The 18,729-nt window shown below is 38.8% G+C and overlaps 1 protein-coding gene across 1 annotated transcript in view; it reads right to left on the bottom strand.

Annotated features, from left to right (window-relative positions):
• The window catches only part of IL1RAP (interleukin 1 receptor accessory protein), a 121,058-nt gene that overhangs the window by 70,113 nt on the left and 32,216 nt on the right, over positions 1-18,729 (bottom strand). The window contains exon 3 of the mRNA XM_081814056.1: positions 6,822-6,886. Coding sequence (XP_081670182.1) covers positions 6,822-6,886 — 65 coding nt within the window. The remainder of the gene's footprint in view (positions 1-6,821; positions 6,887-18,729) is intronic.

Below are 18,729 nucleotides of genomic sequence, written 5' to 3'. Positions count from 1 at the left end.
TGGATATATTATTTTCTAAAGAAGTTAATCAGCTGAGGAGAAAAGATATTTTAAGTGGAATAAAAATGGGTGAGAATTGGCCCAGGATTAAATCACTGATCATCAAGACAGTGATCTGGTTTTATAAAGCTCATCTCAATAAGGCAGAAACAAATGTTCTGGTGTGGGGGTGGGGGGAACGCAGAAACAAAGGTGATTTAAACCTGAATGAATTCTCAAAAACCAGACATTGTCACCTATAACCCTATATACGAAATGTATTCCATGCACAAATCCTGGTTTCTCTTAACTAACACAGCCATGTAAAGGAAGAATCAGGTCATTTTTCTAAGCATAGAATTATCATTGTGATACAAGAAGCTGTTCAGGAGAGTTTATATTTGCAAAGTCAGCATCAGACCAATAAATCGTGGTACTCAAACGTCTTTTTAATCAGGCTACAGAATATCCACTTTTGGGAAGCATAAGTAACTTAAAAAATAAGCATCAGTGTGTTTTAAAATACAAAAAAAAAAAAAAAAAAAGGAAAGGAAAAAGGAAAAAAAAAGAAAGAGAGTTACGGTATCTGTTCCCAAGAGGCAGCATTTAAAGGACATTAGGGTGACTGCTGGTCTCATAAAGTGGTAAAAATGTAAAATTTGGCTTGGGGACGGGTGGGGGGGCGGGGGTTGGGACCAAGTATGGCCTTTAATGTGGCCAAATGAAGCCGTGACGTTTATCACCCCCCCCCAAAAAAATAAAATTAAATCCAAATAAAGGCCACTAGGGTGAAATGTTATAATTCCAATGACCTTTAGGTCTAAGAATAAAATGAAACTGTATTCTTCAGACATTCTCAAAATGTTTGAACTAAATTGCATAGAAATGAAGTGTGTTCAGGATGACCAGCCATGGGCAACAGAGACAGGACTGAATGTCACAAGTATATCTAAGTATGAAGTTTTTCAAAAAGCATATTCAAATAATATGAGGCCACTGGGGCTGGCAACAAATTGAATCCTAACCAAAGAACCAAAACATAGCATCAGAAATATTATAAGCCCTTACAAAAGTTAGGACAAAAGAAAAAAAGAAAAAGAACTAGCCAACTATATCTAAAATATATTAAACACAAATATCCTCTTCACCTGGAGAGATCCCTGTCTTCCACAAACTGTCCCCAACCTACCTTCCCAGCTTGGCTTCTAAATGCCCTCACGCTATCCCTTAGTCACACTGCACTGTTCCATTCCCAAATAAGAGATGGATTTTCTCCTGGAAAAGAGCAATTGTTCTTTGATTGAGATGTGTTCTCCAACACCTCCCTACAAGGCTAGTAACATTCTCTGCTCTATCATGGCATTCTGTTTGGTATCTATCTTCTCTTCTTTCTGTCAGACTTGACTGGAAGACACTTTCATAAGAGCCTTCCCTTATTTACCCTGGATTCTGTAATATAAAACTGTCAGGGCGCCTGGGTGGCTCAGTTGGTTAAGCGACTGCCTTCGGCTCAGGTCATGATCCCGGAGTCCTGGGATCGAGTCCCGCATGGGGCTCCCTGCTCAGCAGGGAGCCTGCTTCTCCCTCTGACCCTCCCCCCTCTCATGTACTCTCTCTCTCTCTCATTCTCGCTCTCTCAAATAAATAAATCTTTAAAAAAAAAAAAACTGTCAAACACACGATCTTTAGACTAAGGTAAAATCATTGTAAGACAAACACTTGTCATTAGAAATCGTTTAATTAAATAACAGGAAGAGTGTATGCCATGTATGTCCACAATATATAATAATGACCATAATGCTCTTGAATAAAAATGCAAGAAAGCAGAATTGGCCAGAGCTTTGCTATTGCTGGTTGGTTGGTTGGGTTTATAGATAAGGTCACAGTGACCAACGAGTGATTAAATGACTTCTTTAATGTCATTAAACACTCATAAAGTGAAACAGTCAGAACTTTAAGCAATGACTCTTGATTCTTGGTAAGCCAGTGTTTTTACTTATTTATCTATTTTGCATAGTGTTATTCACTTTTGATAAGCCAAAAGATTATTTCCACCCTCTGCAAATTCCTCAAAATTAATAGAAATGAAATCAGGGGGTCTTACCACTATTAGCAGAACAAAGTCCTAAAAGAAAGCAATGTGGTTTAAAGGAAAGAGCTCTGTTTTTGGAGTTGAGGCAGCCTTCAAAACCTAGCTCTATCAGACATGCCATCATGAGCACTGTTAACTTAGGTCACTTCCCTGGCTCTTCTTTTCCTGAACTATAAATGTGTGTAAGACTCTCTACCCACTGCCCCCATCCCCAGCGCCCAGCATCTTCTGTGACATTAATGATAATGTGTGTGAAATCTAACCCTGCACCTGGCGAATTGTCAACTGTTTGCTGACTTTGAAATAAAAAGCTATATTCAAAGATCTGTGTGTGTGCGCTTGGGAGAGAAAATCCATTGCTCTTTTTAACGTGGTCTGTGTAACAAATAATTTTGATATGGTAATTTTTTTAATAAACATATTATATATGGTGCCATTCTCACCCTCTCCCTGACTTGGAATCACAAGTTGCAAATATTTCTTTCTATGCTAAAGGCAGTTTTAACACTTCAACTTTCTAACATGCTGCCAATGGAACACACCACAGGAGAAATGTGTGACAAGTTAAGTTTGCTTTTGGAATTCTTACAAAGCAGAACTTCTTGAGTTTAGTATTGGAAATGTTCAATTTCCAACAAGCAAAAATGGGGATATTGAATTTTGAGCTTACATTACAGTGATATTCCTCCTGAAGAAACCACCTAAGGAGGGGAATTGGGAGGGAAGATACTTCTTATCTGAAAAGCACAGAAGTCTATTACTGAATGGTTCTTTAACCTGTGACCCCTTGGATGTTAATCTTTTTTTTTTTTTTAATTGTGTATATCCTAGTGGAGTCCAACGGGAGTATATTTAGCTAAAATAGCATGCATCTTGAGAACAGAGGAACTAGTTGAAGTCACAGTTTTGTTATGTGTTAGCTGTGTGACTTGTGGTTAATTCACTTAACCACTCTGATCCTAATTTTCTTTTCCCAAGAATGGGGTTACAACAGCCTGACTACTCTATCGTCTGAGTGTGAGAGTCAAATGACATCGAAAATTCAAAGTGCTTTCTCAGGGAAGGAAGCTTTATTATTACCATTACAACTACCACATTATAATTATATTATCACCATTTTAATTATCCAAGCTTTAATTCCTTAAAAGTAAATGCTTGCTTTTAAGTATTTGCTTTTATGGCCACCTGAGATGAAAATGTTGCTCCCACTTTCCTGAACAAAAAAGGAAATCACAGTACTGCTACAAGAAAGACTGTTCTGGAGTCAGAATGTGCCTTGAAGTCCAGATCACTGCACTTAAAACACCCTGCAACCATGAGAGGCGATGGACTCTGAAAAACAAACTGAGGGTTCTAGAGGGGAGGGGGGTGGGAGGATGGGTTAGCCTGGTGATGGGTATTAAAGAGGGCACGTTCTGCATGGAGCACTGGGTGTTATGCACAAATGATGAATCATGGAACACTACGTCAAAAACTAATGATGTAATGTATGGTGATTAACATAACATAATAACAAAAATAAATAAATAAATAAATATCCAATAAAACACACACACACACACACACACACACACACACTGCATGGGGGGTGCCTGGGCGGCTCAGTTGGTTGAGTGGCTGACTCTCGATTTTGGCTCCTGTCATGATCTCAGGGTCGTGAGATTGGGTCCTGCATTGGGCTCTGCACTCTGTGGGGAGTCTGCTTGATTCTCTCTCTCCCTCTCCCTCTTTTCTCTGCCCCCCACCCCCCACTCCCACTCATGCACATGCTACTTCTCTCTCTCTCTCTAAAAAAAAAAAAATTAAATTAAATTAAAAAAAAAAACTGCATGGAACTAAAGCTCTTATGTTCATATGGCTTCTTTTTAAAATGTGGGGCTTCTCTTAGGAGAAGGGTCCACATGGAAAGGCCCAGAACAACCAGACAAAACTCCTACTAGTATCATATGCATGTACATTGCTTTAGGGTTTTCTGGTTATTTCTCCTTTGTTCTTCACATCACTCTGTGATTCCCTTAAGATAGGTACCTGAAGCACCAGAAGAACCTCATGGAAGGCCAACAAGTCTGCCAGCAACTACATCATTGTAAGAAGTAACACCTCGGTGCACGAGAGGTTCATTGATTCCCTCAAAATGTGCAATGGTCCCTTCTGTCCCCTCGTAGCCCAGAGTTAGTCGTCCCTTTTATTTTTGTCAGCAACACTTCCTCTTTGTTCCTCTTCCTCCAACTAGGAAGTGCCTCACTGACACAGACACAATACACCTTTTCATAAGGAAGGCAAGTGAGCATGTGCCAGATGGGCTGAGGGGATTACAACATGTTTCCTGCTCCCATGGTGACTGAATGGGGCTGGTATGAGGGCTTATCTTATTCAAGAAGTCAGCTTCCCTGGCAGAATTATGAGTCACAGCTCCTGGGTAGAAAGCTCACTTTCCAATAGCATTTGGGGTGGGGGCAGGGTACCTCTTGGATGGATTACAGTAAAGGTCATTCAGAAAGGCAACAGTGCCAGGATTGCTGGGGAGACACTAGCACCCAGAAACTTCTGGGATGTCACTCATCTCTCAACAAGAATAACATGGTCACCTCTCCCTTTTCCTTCAAGGCAAGGCAGGACATAAAACTACATTGATGAATTACTGGTATGAATCCAAACAAGTCCCATTATAAAATTGGCCAGTTTTGGCCAAAAGGGAAGTGAAGGGACTTTTTTCCATCCATTTATTATATATATAATATATATGTAATATATTTAATATGTATATATATGTATGTATATATATCCATCCATTTATAATATATATAGAGAGAGAGAGAGCGAGAGAGTGAGCATGCACCTACTATGTGTCTATGTGCCAATAATTATTCTAAGTATTTGGGTAACAAACAAAGAGGATAAGTCCTTGTCCTCGGACAGTTTACAAGCAGTGAAATAGGGAGGGAAGGAGAAAGGGAAGGAGGGAAATAGAGAGAAAGAAAGAAGAGAGAGGAGGAGGACGGGAAGAAAAAAGAACAGAAAGAAGGAAAAGCAGGGGAGGAAGAGACAAGAGAAAGTTAATATAATGTCGAGAAATGATGAGTGTCAGGAAGGAAACTACAGGTGGATACAGAGATGTGTGATCGGGAGGCTTATTTTAGCTAAGGTGGTTAAATAAGGCCTCTGTAAGCAGATAATATTCAAGCACTGAACTAAATCAAATAAGAACTAATAATAATCAGGGGTTATATTTAACATATTTAAAAATCAGGACATCACCGCCACTGACCAGTCAAATGGGACACTCAGTCAAGCAGGACAGACGCTGGTCTAAATAGCCAGGAGATCTGTGCCCTAGTGCATCTCAGCTGAATACCAGCCCAGATTAGGAAATATGCTTTCCTTGTGAAAAGGGCCAACAAGGTTGGAAGTTATCTCCACTTCTATCAGCTTTGAGCTCTATTCTGTCCTAGTTATACCCCTCCTTTAGTGTTATTTTTGGTTTCCAATAAAATGCTTTAAGTGGTATAGAAAAACTAAAACATACCCAGAAAAGATAATTGGGATGAGAGGGCTCCAATCCATGCCATGTGAAGAGCAGCTGAAGACATATATCGGAAAACACTGTCATGGCTATACGATCACTATTTTAACATTTCTGAAGACCTCTCACACAGAAGAGGAATTAAAGTAATGATATTTAAAGTATCGTCTGTGGTCTTCAGGGGAATTATACATGAGAAGCTTTTTCAAAGATATCTAGGTTCCCTGAATTAAAATTAGAGAACCACTGGACTGAGTATTTTCTACTAAAAATCAAGCAGTTGAACTGGAGAAATGTGGAAATGACAAAAATAAATTTCAATTATATACACTAAAAACTTTCTAAGAACTTGGTCAGTCCAAAGACATATGGACTGCAATTAGATGATCACTAGGCAGAGTTACCACAGACTGGTTGTGAGCCCGTAATTTTGGAGATGAGAGGAGCTCTGAAAAGATGGATTTTCAAATCCCTTGTGACTCTGATTTCATATGATCCAGACCCATGATGACTGAATTTGGTTATTCAAACTCAAGCTTTGGCTGGTTTCTCTTTTTTTTTTTTTTTAAAGATTTTTATTTATTTATTCATGAGAGACAGAGAGAGAGGGAGAGGCAGAGGGAGAAGCAGGCTCCCAAGGAGCAGGGAGCCCGATGCGGGACTCGATCCCAGGACCCTGGGATCATGACCTGAGCCGAAGGCTCAACCATCTGAGCCACCCAGGCACCCTTGGCTGGTTTCTCTTAAGAAGCAACAACCAAAGGGGGAAAAAAAAAATGAGCCTAATGGTAGGTCCTTTCTCTCCTAGATAGCAGCAGTATGACAGAAACCCATCATTATTCATTTGTTCTTAAAAGGTCTTAATGGACTATTAGCCTCAATGTCTCCTCCACCACTGGCTGAAGTTTGGAAAACAGTCATGCTACCATCACTGTAGACCTGAGGTAAAGGGAGAGAAGCAGGATTCTAGTTGGTTTGGATGTGAAGGTGATGGAAAATTCCTGTATTTATACATACCAGGGCACTGCCCCAACCAAGTACACAGTGTCCCCTGAAGACTAGAGGTATCATCATCAAAATTCTATGATTCTGTCACATCTATGATTCTGTGGTACCACAGAAGACAATGGATATAAACATTATGTAGTCTTAACTCATTTTTCAGAAAGAATTGACATATTATAGGTAATTCGTATTTTAATAGATTGTCAAAAGCTATTCGCTTACCTGAGGCATCACTTTGTAGGATCCCATAGAAGTAGAGACTCATCACACACCACAAAAGTCCCATCCTGTCAACATAAATACAAAGTTAAGGGAGAGTACTTACCACTCTCAAGAGCTTAAGTAATAATTACTGCATACGCAAGCTAACGATGGAGAAGGAACTGTTCTAACATGTTTACAATATTAACAAATTTAATTGCAGGAACCAGCCAATAAGACTTTTTTTTTTTTAACACCCATATTACAGATATGGAAACTGAGACAAGTTTAAATAACATAACCAACATCTTTTGCCTAGAAAGTGGGAGAATAATGATTAAGCTCCAGCAGTCTGGCTCCAGAACTCTCTTAATCATTCAACTACAACTGCCTTCTTAAGAAAAATATTCCTCTTGATCTTTTTCACCAGGAGTCACATTTCTGGCAGATAAATTTGATCTTCTTCCCCTCCTTAGCATTCCTGTGGTCTGTTCCCAATTGGAAATATTTTATGATCCAGACACTTCTCCTTCTTAGTGATGAATAGAAGGTCTAGAAATCCTGGATGCAGACTTGGTCTATAGGCCAACACACTCTGAATTTAGAGTAAAGGGAAATATCTAAACCTCATGCTCTGCTGTGCCTGCTCTCCTCTTCTCCCTGGAAGAGACAAATGATGAGGCTGGAGTCCAATTTTTGTTACCTTTAGCCTTTCTATTGATAACTAGCTGAAACTGCCAAGTAGCAAGAACTCTGCCCTTACATTTGGTTGTGTGATCTCTAATACGGAAGACCTAGAGATTTAACAACTCTGGAATATTTAAACCCTACTGCCCTAGACATATCTTCCCCCCGACAAAATCTTGATAGGGTTATAAGTACTGACACATGGATATTACTGAAAAAGTCCATATTCAAGATTGTCGCTGTTTTGAGCACAGCAGCCACATAAGAATGCTTACAGAGGTCTTGGTAACTTGTCCTGATCACGTTTTCTAGTAAGTGCCAGAGATGAGATTTATACCCACCTCCAGCCAACATAAGCCTATGGCACAAGTTTCACCACCAAAAGGACCCACCATCTTGAAAAGTGCAAAGAGGTATTTGATAAATAGGGTGGCCAGATAACAGCACTTAAAATGAGACACCTGGAAGAGGATGCCCCTGAAACAAAAGGTATAAACTGGTACTGCCTAAGCAATCCAGGGTCTATCGTCACTTTAAAGGACAATGCAAGTATCCAACAGCATTCACCTCTCTTGACCACACATCACCACAAATCTCTAGTTCATACTTGTGCTTCCTTCTTTAGCATGACTGTTCAAAAGTTACAAGTGAGTTTATTATATCCTAAACAACCATTTTTACCTCAGAGATTAAAGGTTTCTTTCTTACCACCACCATTCTCTTCCAATACCTACACCGTTAACCTCAGGAACTCTTCTATCAGTCATTCATTTAGTCATTGAAACGTGTGTGAAGCACTTTCTGTTTACAAGTCTCTTTGATACAATTGCAGGGGCCTCTGGTGAGCAAGAGGTGGAGCCTCCTCTAAAGGCAATTCTCCCCAGGAGAGGAGATAGACCATTTCATCATCATCAACTATGAAGAAGACACAATGCAGAGGCACTCTAAGATATGCAAAGATTTCTCAGACAGAAGCTATAGCACTAAGAAGGCCTAGCAGAGACTTAAAATGGGTACAAAAATAATGACTATACAAAGTAAACAGTGATAAACACAGAGAGGAACAGGTAAGTGTTACTGAAGATTAACAAAAGAAAGAGATTATTCCAGCCTAGGCAATCAAAGAAGACTAAGTACAAGAGGGAGCTTTTGACTGAGCAAGAACTGAATTGAAGCAGAAGGAAAGTGGGGAAAAGAAACTCCGTAGGTAATAATGTTCAGAGACAGGCAAAGCATGGAACATAAAAAGGAAATAGTCTATAAATAATTCAGTTTGGCTCAAGCACAGGGTATTAGTAAAAGAACTATAGAAGACTTTGTTGGAAGGCAGGAGTAGTAGGATCAGAATATGGCAAGGCCCTGAATAGCAAAGGACTTGGGATTTAATTTAAACAGAAAATAGGGACCCACTGATGGTTTCTGATTAGAAGACTGATGTGATTGTGCCTTCTGGAGATCGTTTCTTCTGGGCTTGTATTGGATGGATTGCCACTAAATTCTGTCTTGAAATCATTTTGTCTCCTGAGCTTGCCATCGAAATACTTGTTTAACTCCTAGCTTTGTGTCATCTATAAACTTGATCAGCATGCCACCTACGTCCTCATCCAATCATTAATAAAAGTAATTAATAATTCTGCATTAATCATTGTCAGTGGAGAACAACTAGATATTTCATTGCAGATTCAGGGCACAGTAACTTCAGCTCCAATACTTAGCTATGCTAAAGCACTCTACCTCCCAAATTGCTTTTGGCTATGAAAAAAACAAAACAAAACTCACACCTCTAGATTTTCCCAATTTGCCTGTCTATAAGCTGCTGAATTCCTAGGGCAACACTTAGAAGACATTCTAATTAGTGTGATTGAGGGCCTTAATTGATATTCCCCTGAGTAACTGGATTATGCCAGAGGCGGCATTAGGTCATCAAGGTAAAGCCAATCTAAAGATAACCTGAGTGCAAACACAAATCCAGGGTCAGTCCTGTCCTGTGATGAATTAGAATAAAGAAGACTGAAAAGGAAATGTGATTGTGCAGGCTGGTTTTTTTTTTTCTCCCCCTTTTTTTTATTGTTATGTTAATCACCATACATCATTAGTTTTAGATGTAGTGTTCCATGATTCATTGTTTGTGCATAACACCCAGTGCTCCACGCAGAATGTGCCCTCTTTAATACCCATCACCAGGCTAACCCATCCTCCCACCCCCCTCCCCTCTAGAACCCTCAGTTTGTTTTTCAGAGTCCATCATCTCTCATGGTTCGTCTCCCCCTCCGACTCCCCCCCTTCATTCTTCCCCTCCTGCTATCTTCTTTTTTTTTTTTTTTCTTAACATATATGTGCAGGCTGGTTTTGACAGACTAAAGGTACCAAGGTTAGTGGGAGGAGGTTGGCTGGTTCATTTAACATCGTCTTGCATTCTCCCTTGGAATTTTATTATTGCGACTAGTCATACATTTTTGGTTCTTGTTTCTTGGGGAGAGAAGGTGCTGGATATTTTCAGAGATGGAGAAGCTGTCAAGAAAGCAAAGGAACCTGCCTAATAACGCATGGTTTCTCATGGTCTGAATTACAACCTAGCTTTAGATTATTGCCATGGTGTTTAACAGACTCTGCCCTTGCTTCAGATGATTGCAACTTACAAAAATAAATTCCCAGTCAGCCTTTTCCGCACTATCCATTTTACCTACGGTATAATCATTTTCATACGTCCCCTCTAAGGTCTGAGTACTTCTTTCATATTTAATTCCATTGTTTCCTGGTATATCAACTCGGATGTCTATACTACCTGGCAAAAAGTTTCAAATATACACTCATTTCTACGTAATCCACAACAATATTAATGATGACTGTTAACGTGTGGTCACCACTTTAACAGCAACTCCTGCATATGAATCATTCCACTGTCTGCATTCTCTAGGTTTATTAAGCTTAAGGATCTCCTTACCTCCGCGTCAGCTCTGACCAATGAGTCTCTCACCAGGCCAACAGGTGACAGGCTGAAACTAGGTCGGCTGCCCCAAGGCTGGTATTATCTGTGAATCACATATGCCTTCCTTCTGCACATTTCGCCAGGCCACAGGGCTGGATTTCTCCCTCAGTATCCTGATTCCACATATAGCCCATACCCAGATCCCAAACACTCTCTGAAGCCCACCATCCTAGCTGGGGCTTCGACCTTCAATCTGGTGCTTTTTAGCACTCTTTTCCAGAAGCCTGAATTTTGTCCCCTGAATTTTGTAAGGCCTTGCTCCAAGCTGGATAAGCCTCCTGTAACCGCAAAGCTGTTATCACCTGCTTCATTCCTGGTTGACAGATGTCCTTTGCCACGATCTGTCCACTGAAAACCTGGCCATTAACACCAAGCCACAAACCCTAGATAATCACCCATGTATCAGCGCTGCAGCCAAATCACCTCCTTGAGTCCTGACCCATCCAGGTCCTAACTTATTGATAAAATTAGTAACTGTATCCAACTTACTTCTCTAACTTACTAATAAAGTTTGAGCAGATCTTGCATGTATGCTCACCTAAGATCTAACAAATAAGCCTTTAAAGGGCATAGGACAAGTTATTAATTATCTCATTTTACAGAAAAGAAGAGATGGCATTTTATTAAGAAATCAAAGTTATTTTCACCAGCAATCTTTTATCTAGTTTATAGTTTTTTGAACCATAAATGGACCCTTGTGAAGAATACTTCAGAAAAGAATATTTATCAGTGATCAAAAATATCGGCAAAGTGACATGGAAGACTCTAATTCTGAGTAAAATGAAGTAAGCATAATCCACTCTGTTTCTCTCAATGAATGCAGCTATAAACCTGGGCAGAATGCATAAAACAATTATATGAGGACTCCGAAAGTAAATAATAGCATATTCTTTTCACATACATACATATAGGACATTCACTGAGATCATTATATCATGTACCATAAATCAAACCTTAACAAATTTAAAATAATTGAACATTATATTCTCTAACCATAGAATTAAACTAGAAACCAATAAAAGAAAAATAACAGGATAATATTCAAACACTTAGAAATTAAGGAATATACAGTTGACCCTTGAACAATGTAGGATTAGGGGTGTCAACCAGTCACACAGTTAAAAATCCATGCATAACTTTTAGCTTCCCCAAAACTTAACTACTAATAGCTTACTGTTAACTGGAAATCTTACCAATAACATAAACAGTCAATTAATGCATATTTTGTACATGTATTATATACTATATTCTTACAATAAAGTAAACTAGAGAAAAGAAAATGTTACTAAGAAAGCCATAAGGAAGAGAAAATACATTTACAATACTGTAGTACATTTATTGAAAAAAAAATCTGTGTATAAGTGGATCTGCACAACTCAAACAGGCTGTTCAAGGGCCAATTGTGTGTCTAAATAATTCATGGGTTAAAACAGATAACTAATAGAAAATATTTTAAACTGAACAAAAATGAAAATACAACATACCAAAATGTGTGGGATGCAGTTAAAGTAGTGCTTAGAGGATAATTTGTAGAATTATAAGGCTTATATTAGAAAAGAAGAAAAATTTCAAGTCAATAATCTAATCTTCTACCTTAAGAACCTAGAATAAGAAGAGAAAAATAAAACAAGCAAGCAAAATGAAGGAATAACGAAAAGAACAAGAAAAGAACCCAACTGGCCTTTGATGTTAAAGATAAATGTAGCAACCTGTCAAGGACTGCAGGTGACCTTCAGGAGCTGAGAGAGACCTTCAGCTAACAACCTGATAGCCAGTAAGAGAAAAGGTACCTACGGCCTCCAACATAGGAAATAAAATGCTGCCAATAACTTGAGGATGTGGTGAAAGAGGAAACTCTTAACACTGTCCGTGGGAATGCGAACCGGTGCAGCCCCTGCGGAAAATAGTATTGAGGTTCCTCAAAAAGTTAAAAATCAAGCCATCCTACGATCCCGCAGTCTCACTACAAGGTATTTACCCAAAAATACAAAAATACTATTCAAAGGGATACATGCACCCCGATGTTTACAGCAGCCAAATTATGGAAATGGCTCAAGTGTTCATCGAATGATGAATATGATGAATGGCTAAAGAAGATGTGGAGGAGATATATATATATAAACATGTGGGGGATATATATATATATATGAATATTATTCAGCCATAAAAAAGAATGAAATCTTGCCATTTGCAACAACATGGATGGAGGTAGATAGTATTACGTTGAGAGAAATAATTCAGTCAGAGAACAGCAAATATACCATATGATTTCACTCATATGTGGAGTTTAAGAAACAAAATAAACGAGCAAAGGGAAGAAAAAGACAAGAGAGAGAGGCAAACCAAGAAACAGACTCAACTATAGAGAACAAACTGGTGGTTACCAGAAGGGAGGTGAGTGGGGAAATGGGTTAAATATGTTATGGGGATTAAGGAGTGCACTTGTTGGGATGAGCACCCAGTGATATATGGAATTGTTGAATCACTATATTATACACCTGAAACTAATATTACACTGTATGTTAACTAACTGGAATTTAAATAAAAACTGCAAAAAACTTCTGCCCAACCTGCCCAATTATTCCCCAGAGCCTCCAGAAAGGAACACAGCCTGGCTGACGCTTTAATTTGTAAGACCCTAGGCAGAGAACATTGTATTTGAACTTCTGGCTCACAGAAACTGTGATATAATAAATGAATGTTGTCTTAAGTCATTAAGTTTCTGGTAATTTATTATAGTGGTAATATAAAAAAAATGCAGGAGACATACCATATTTATTCATGGATTGAAAGACTCCACATAGAAAAGATGTCAATTCTCACCCCAAATTAATTGACAGACTTAATAAAATTCCAATAAAAAAATCTTAGCAAGATTTGTTTATAGATATAGACAAGCTGATTTTATTTTATTTTTTTAAAGATTTTATTTATTTATTTAACAGAGAGAGACAAAGTGAAAGAAGGAACATAAGCAGGGGGAGTGGGAGAGGGAGAAGCAGGTTTCCCGCTGAGCAGGGAGCCCGATGTGGGGCTCGATCCCAGGACCCTGGAATCATGACCTGAGCCGAAGGCAGACACTTAACGACTGAGCCACCCAGGCGCCCTAGACAAGCTGATTTTAAAACTTATATGGAAACAGAAATACCTTAAATATTGAAAAATATTTTGAAAAAGAATAATAAAGTTGTAGTAATCACACTACAAACAACCCAACTTTTTTTAAATTGAAGTATAGTTGACAGAATATTATATTAGTTTCAGGTATACAACATGGTGATTTGACAATTATATACACTAACAAATGTTTGCCATGCTAAGTGTAGTTACCATCTGTCATCATACAAAGTTATTACAATATTGACTATATTCCTTATACTGTACTTTTCAGCCCTGTGACTTATTTATTTTATAACTGGAAGTTTGTGCCTCTTAATCACCTTCACCTATTTCACCCACTCCCCCGTACCCTCTAATAACCACCAGTTTGTTCTCTGTATTTATAAATCTATTTCTGTTTTTTGTTTGTTTTTTTTAGATTCCAAATATAAATGAAGTCATATGGTATCTGCCTTTTTTTGTCTGACTTATATCACTTAGCATAATACCTCTAGGTCCAAGCATGTTGTCGTGAATGGTAAAACATCATTCTGTGTATGGGTGTGTATGTGTGCAAACTCCACCTCTTCTTTATCCATCTAACAACCCAATTTTAAAACATCAAAAGTCTTTTTTTTAAGATTTTTTATTTATTTATTTGACAGAGAGAAAGCACAAGCAGGCGGGGCAGCAGAGGGAGAGGGAGAAACAGGCTCCCTGCTGAGCAGAGAGCCTGACATTGGGCTAGACCCCAGGACCCTGGGATCATGACCTGAGCTGAAGTCAGAAGCTTTACCGACTGAGCCACCCAGGTGCCCCTAAAATGTCAAAAGTCTTAAAGAGACATTTTACTGAAAAGGATATTCAGAAGGTAAATTAACACAGGAAAGGATGTTTAACATCATCAGCCATAAGGGAAATGAAAATCTAAAAGAACAAAATTAGGTACCACTACACACCTTTCAGAATCACTACAGTAAGAAATACTGGCAATGCTTAGTGCTGAAGAGAATACAGAGCTGCTGAAACCGTCCTACTGCTGGGACTACAAAATGGCCCAGCCTCTCTGGAAAACAACTTGGCAGCTTCTTATAGCGTTAAACATACACGTGCCATAGGATCTAGCATTCCCACTCTGGGATATTTACCCAAGAGAACTGGGAACTTATGTTCACACAAAAACCTGTACATGAATATTTACTGCAGCTCTGTTATTAATTGTCAAAACTAGAAACAACTCAAATGTCCTTCAACAGGCAAATGGATAAACAAACTCTGGTAACTGACTGAAAAACAGACTACTTTTGAGCCATACAAAGCAATGAGTTGTCCATAACAACAACTTGGATGAATCTCAAAGGCATTATGTTAAGTGAAAAAAGCCAGTCTCACTGGGTTACCAACTGTCTACTTACACTTAAATGACATTCCCAAAAAGACAAAACTAGAGTGACAGAGAACGGATCAAGGGTTAGAGGTAGTGAGAGGGCAGGTGTTAACTGTAAAGGGATAGCGTAAAAATATCGTTTGGGGGATAGAAGAGTTCTGTATCCTGACTGGGTCAGTGATTAAATGACTATACATGAGTTATTATTCATAGAGCTGTACTTTTAAAAAAATGTCAATTTTATTATATGTTAATTAAAATTTTATTTTTTTAAGTGGCATGAGTCTTCCTTTTTAAAAGCTCCTCAAATGATTTGTGAACCTTTTAGACAGTTTAAATAAATGAAAGCTGTTTTACCCTAAATATGGTTTCTGTTTTCAACATTTACTTTGAAAATAACACTGTCCTATTGTTAAGTACTGAATGTTCCAGAAAAGTCCAGCAGTAGAGGCACACAGAAAGATCAATGAAATGTCCCAACTTTCAGCATATGAAGCCAGTGTCTATAACCTTGATACAACAGCAAAGTCAAAGTTCGCTCCAGAAAACAGTAGCACACTCCTCTTAGATATTGCCTTTCCCTTTGTTACTAAATAGCTTCAAAGTGTTTGGAACTCTGAGAGGACATATATAATATACCACCTGCCATCTTTAGAAGCTTGGAATAGAATGTGAGCAGATTGACTTCCTTTTGTTCTTTAATATTTTGAATAGCAACATGCTCTGTGGGGTGAGGGAAGAAATATGATCGAGTCTCACCCTTCATAAGAGAGAACTAGAACTAGGTTCTCAGCGAGATGAAGGTGAAAGAAACCTTAAGAAGAGCACTACACTTGGAGTTCATGTTTGACTGTTTGATCTTGGACAGCCTGAGAGAGCAGGAGGGAAAGAGTCACAACAACCACTTAAGAGTTATAAGCTGGTCACTGTCTTGATGACTAATTTAAGACTGACATGCTAGGTGTTTATGGATACTTCTTAATGGTGACAAAAAGAGTGAGTATTCCATTGCACCCTTTTCCTAGTGGGTGGGCAACTTGATGATGAAGTATTCTGTACTTAGAGAGACTGAGGTAGGAGTTTTGCATGGTAGGGATGATAGAAACTAATGCCCACCTTATCAGTTTGTTGGGAGGAGTATACTTGGTAATTAGCACCGTCCAGGCACATAAGAAGCTCTCAGCAAATGCTCTTATTAAATATCTCTTATTAAATCAGATAATAAATGTGAAAAACTTGAGAAACGGTGGAACAATAGACCAGTGTGAGTTACCATTAATATTATTTACAAAGAAGAGCCCAAGTTACTTGGTTCAAGTTGACCATTGACCACTGGGCAAAACTTGCCATGTCCTGCCCTTTGCATGTACCAGGTCCAAATTTAGTGCCCTGTTCCCTAGATATTTCAGAGAGGACAGTCTTCTGACTGAAAGCTGTTGTAAATCCAGCCTCTGTAACTTAAGGAAAAGCCAAGATTGTTATGACACACTCTACAATTAAATTTGAACTTGGAGAAATTATGGTCCAGGAGGTTTTCCTTTTCTAGTCTTCCAATACCCCATCTTTTTCAATGGAGGTAAAAACCTCTGCCATGATTATCTCATGAGGTGGTCGCAGAGGACCAAATGATGCAACACATAGACAGAGGTTTTGTAATTATACAAGGCTATACTACTATAATGTGTTATGATATTGGTTTTTGTTATGACATTACAGCAATTAATTATTGCTTAATTCAAATCAAAACGACTGCCTTGGGCAATACTGACAGAGAGGGGCAAGAATAAGTCTTTTAGATCTGATAATATTATACTTTTTAGTCAGGTGATGGTTACATGATGATGTGTTTGTAACAACTCACCAATCTGTACACTTAAAATTTATGTATTTTACTATTAATATGTTATGCTTCTTTAAAATATTATGGAAAGGGGCGCCTGGGTGGCTCAGTCGGTTAAGCGGCTGCCTTCGGCTCAGGTCATGATCCCAGGGTCCTGGGATCGAGCCCCGCATCGGGCTCCCTGCTCGGCGGGAAGCCTGCTTCTTTCTCTCCCACTCCCCCTGCTTGTGTTCCTGCTTTCGCTATCTCTCTCTCCGTCAAATAAATAAATAAAATCTTTAAAAAAAAAAATATTATGGAAAAACTTTTGCTTGACTGAAGTTTAAGAATGGTTTAAACAGGGAGAGAGGGGCACGGGGTGGCCCAGTTGGTGTGCCACCCAAGCATCTGACTCTTGGTTTCAGCTCCAGGTTGTGATCTCAGGGTAGTGAGATCGAGCCCCATGTTGGGCTCTGCACTCAGCTCAGAGTCTGCTTAAGATTCTCTCTGCCCCCTTTCTCTCTCTCTCTTTCAAGTAAATAAATAAATCTTTAAAAAATAATAATAATAATAATAATAATAATAAAACCCAACAGGGAGAGGTTAGAGAAAAGTACAGGGTAACATTATAACCTTTGAAATCAAGAAAGTAGCTTAAAATCCAACACAGAATATGACGGAGAATCATTTCAGGGAGTTTTAAGGCTGGAGGGTAAGAATATTTATGAGGAATGTACTTAAGATTCCTTCTAATTCACTCGACAAATATTTATCAAGCTCTGGACACAGTCTGCAGGCAGAAGAGGGAAGGAAAATGCCCCCAGGCTCCTGGAGCTTATAGTCCTGAAACACAGAAACATCCAGAACCTAGAGAACAGTGCTACACCAGAGACATTTCACAGCATGTGAGAGAGGTGGGAGCAGCTCCCTGGGGAAATATGATGCCATCTGAAGTTCAAGTAGGGAATTAGGTGAAATTATAAGCATCACAGAAACAAAACAGTCATACCACCTTATAGGCTCAGATCCAGTAACCTCCTGGTTAGGGAATTCATCACTTTTCCCAGCATAGAACAGCTTCTTCTGAGGTTTTCTCCCCTTAAATTTCATATAAGAACACTGGCACCAATAACCTATAATTCAAAGGGATGGTCTGAAGATCAGGATGCTGCCTGTGAGGCTCTCAAGAGAAGGACACCATCTACACACTATTAGAGAGGCCACAGGTAACAAAACTGTGGCCAAGTTTCCATTGATTTCTCCATAAGGACAGAATCAAATTTTGTTCAAATCAAGATTTATTGAGCTCCTATTTCATAGACTTTAATAGAAACTGTGCGGTATAGAGAAACAAACATATAGTTCTTATCATCATGGATCTCACAGTTTGGGAGCAAAGTCAGACTTACAAACACGAAATAAAAAGACAGGAAAAAAATAGAGACAATTACAGATATATGGTCATGCATAGTACAATCACACCAAAGTACATGATGAAAACTATCAAACTATCATATCCCACAGTTAGCCTTCTGCCAAAAGACCATGTGGCCAAATGATTTTCAAAAGTGACATGTCACAAAGCTCTTTCTTGGAGATTCACATACACATTAGCATTTTAAAGGCTTTGGCCATCTGCCAAGTAAATATTTTGGTTGACTTGTTTCAATGCAGCATTAACCTAAGTTATTTGACCATGAACCCCCTTTTTATGCATTATACCTCTTAGGATTCCACTGGAAATACCTCTATAGATAGTAAAAAAAATCTAATCAGGGAAGGGAGAGCCCAAACCCTAATTCCCAGATCAATCCTCAATCCATAAGATCCAGATGCCTCTCAAAGTCACCCAACTTGGGACTAAACTGGCTACCAGGGAAAGGAAGTGAATCCAAACTTTCCCACAGCTTCATCCCCACTCTGCAGACTTTCCTGGTAATCTCTCATC

The sequence above is a fragment of the Leptonychotes weddellii genome, chromosome 1 (genome assembly GCF_054177405.1).
Source record: "Leptonychotes weddellii isolate Sample4059 chromosome 1, ASM5417740v2, whole genome shotgun sequence".
NCBI lineage: Eukaryota > Metazoa > Chordata > Mammalia > Carnivora > Phocidae > Leptonychotes > Leptonychotes weddellii.
This window is presented reverse-complemented; position numbering and strand designations above follow the sequence as displayed.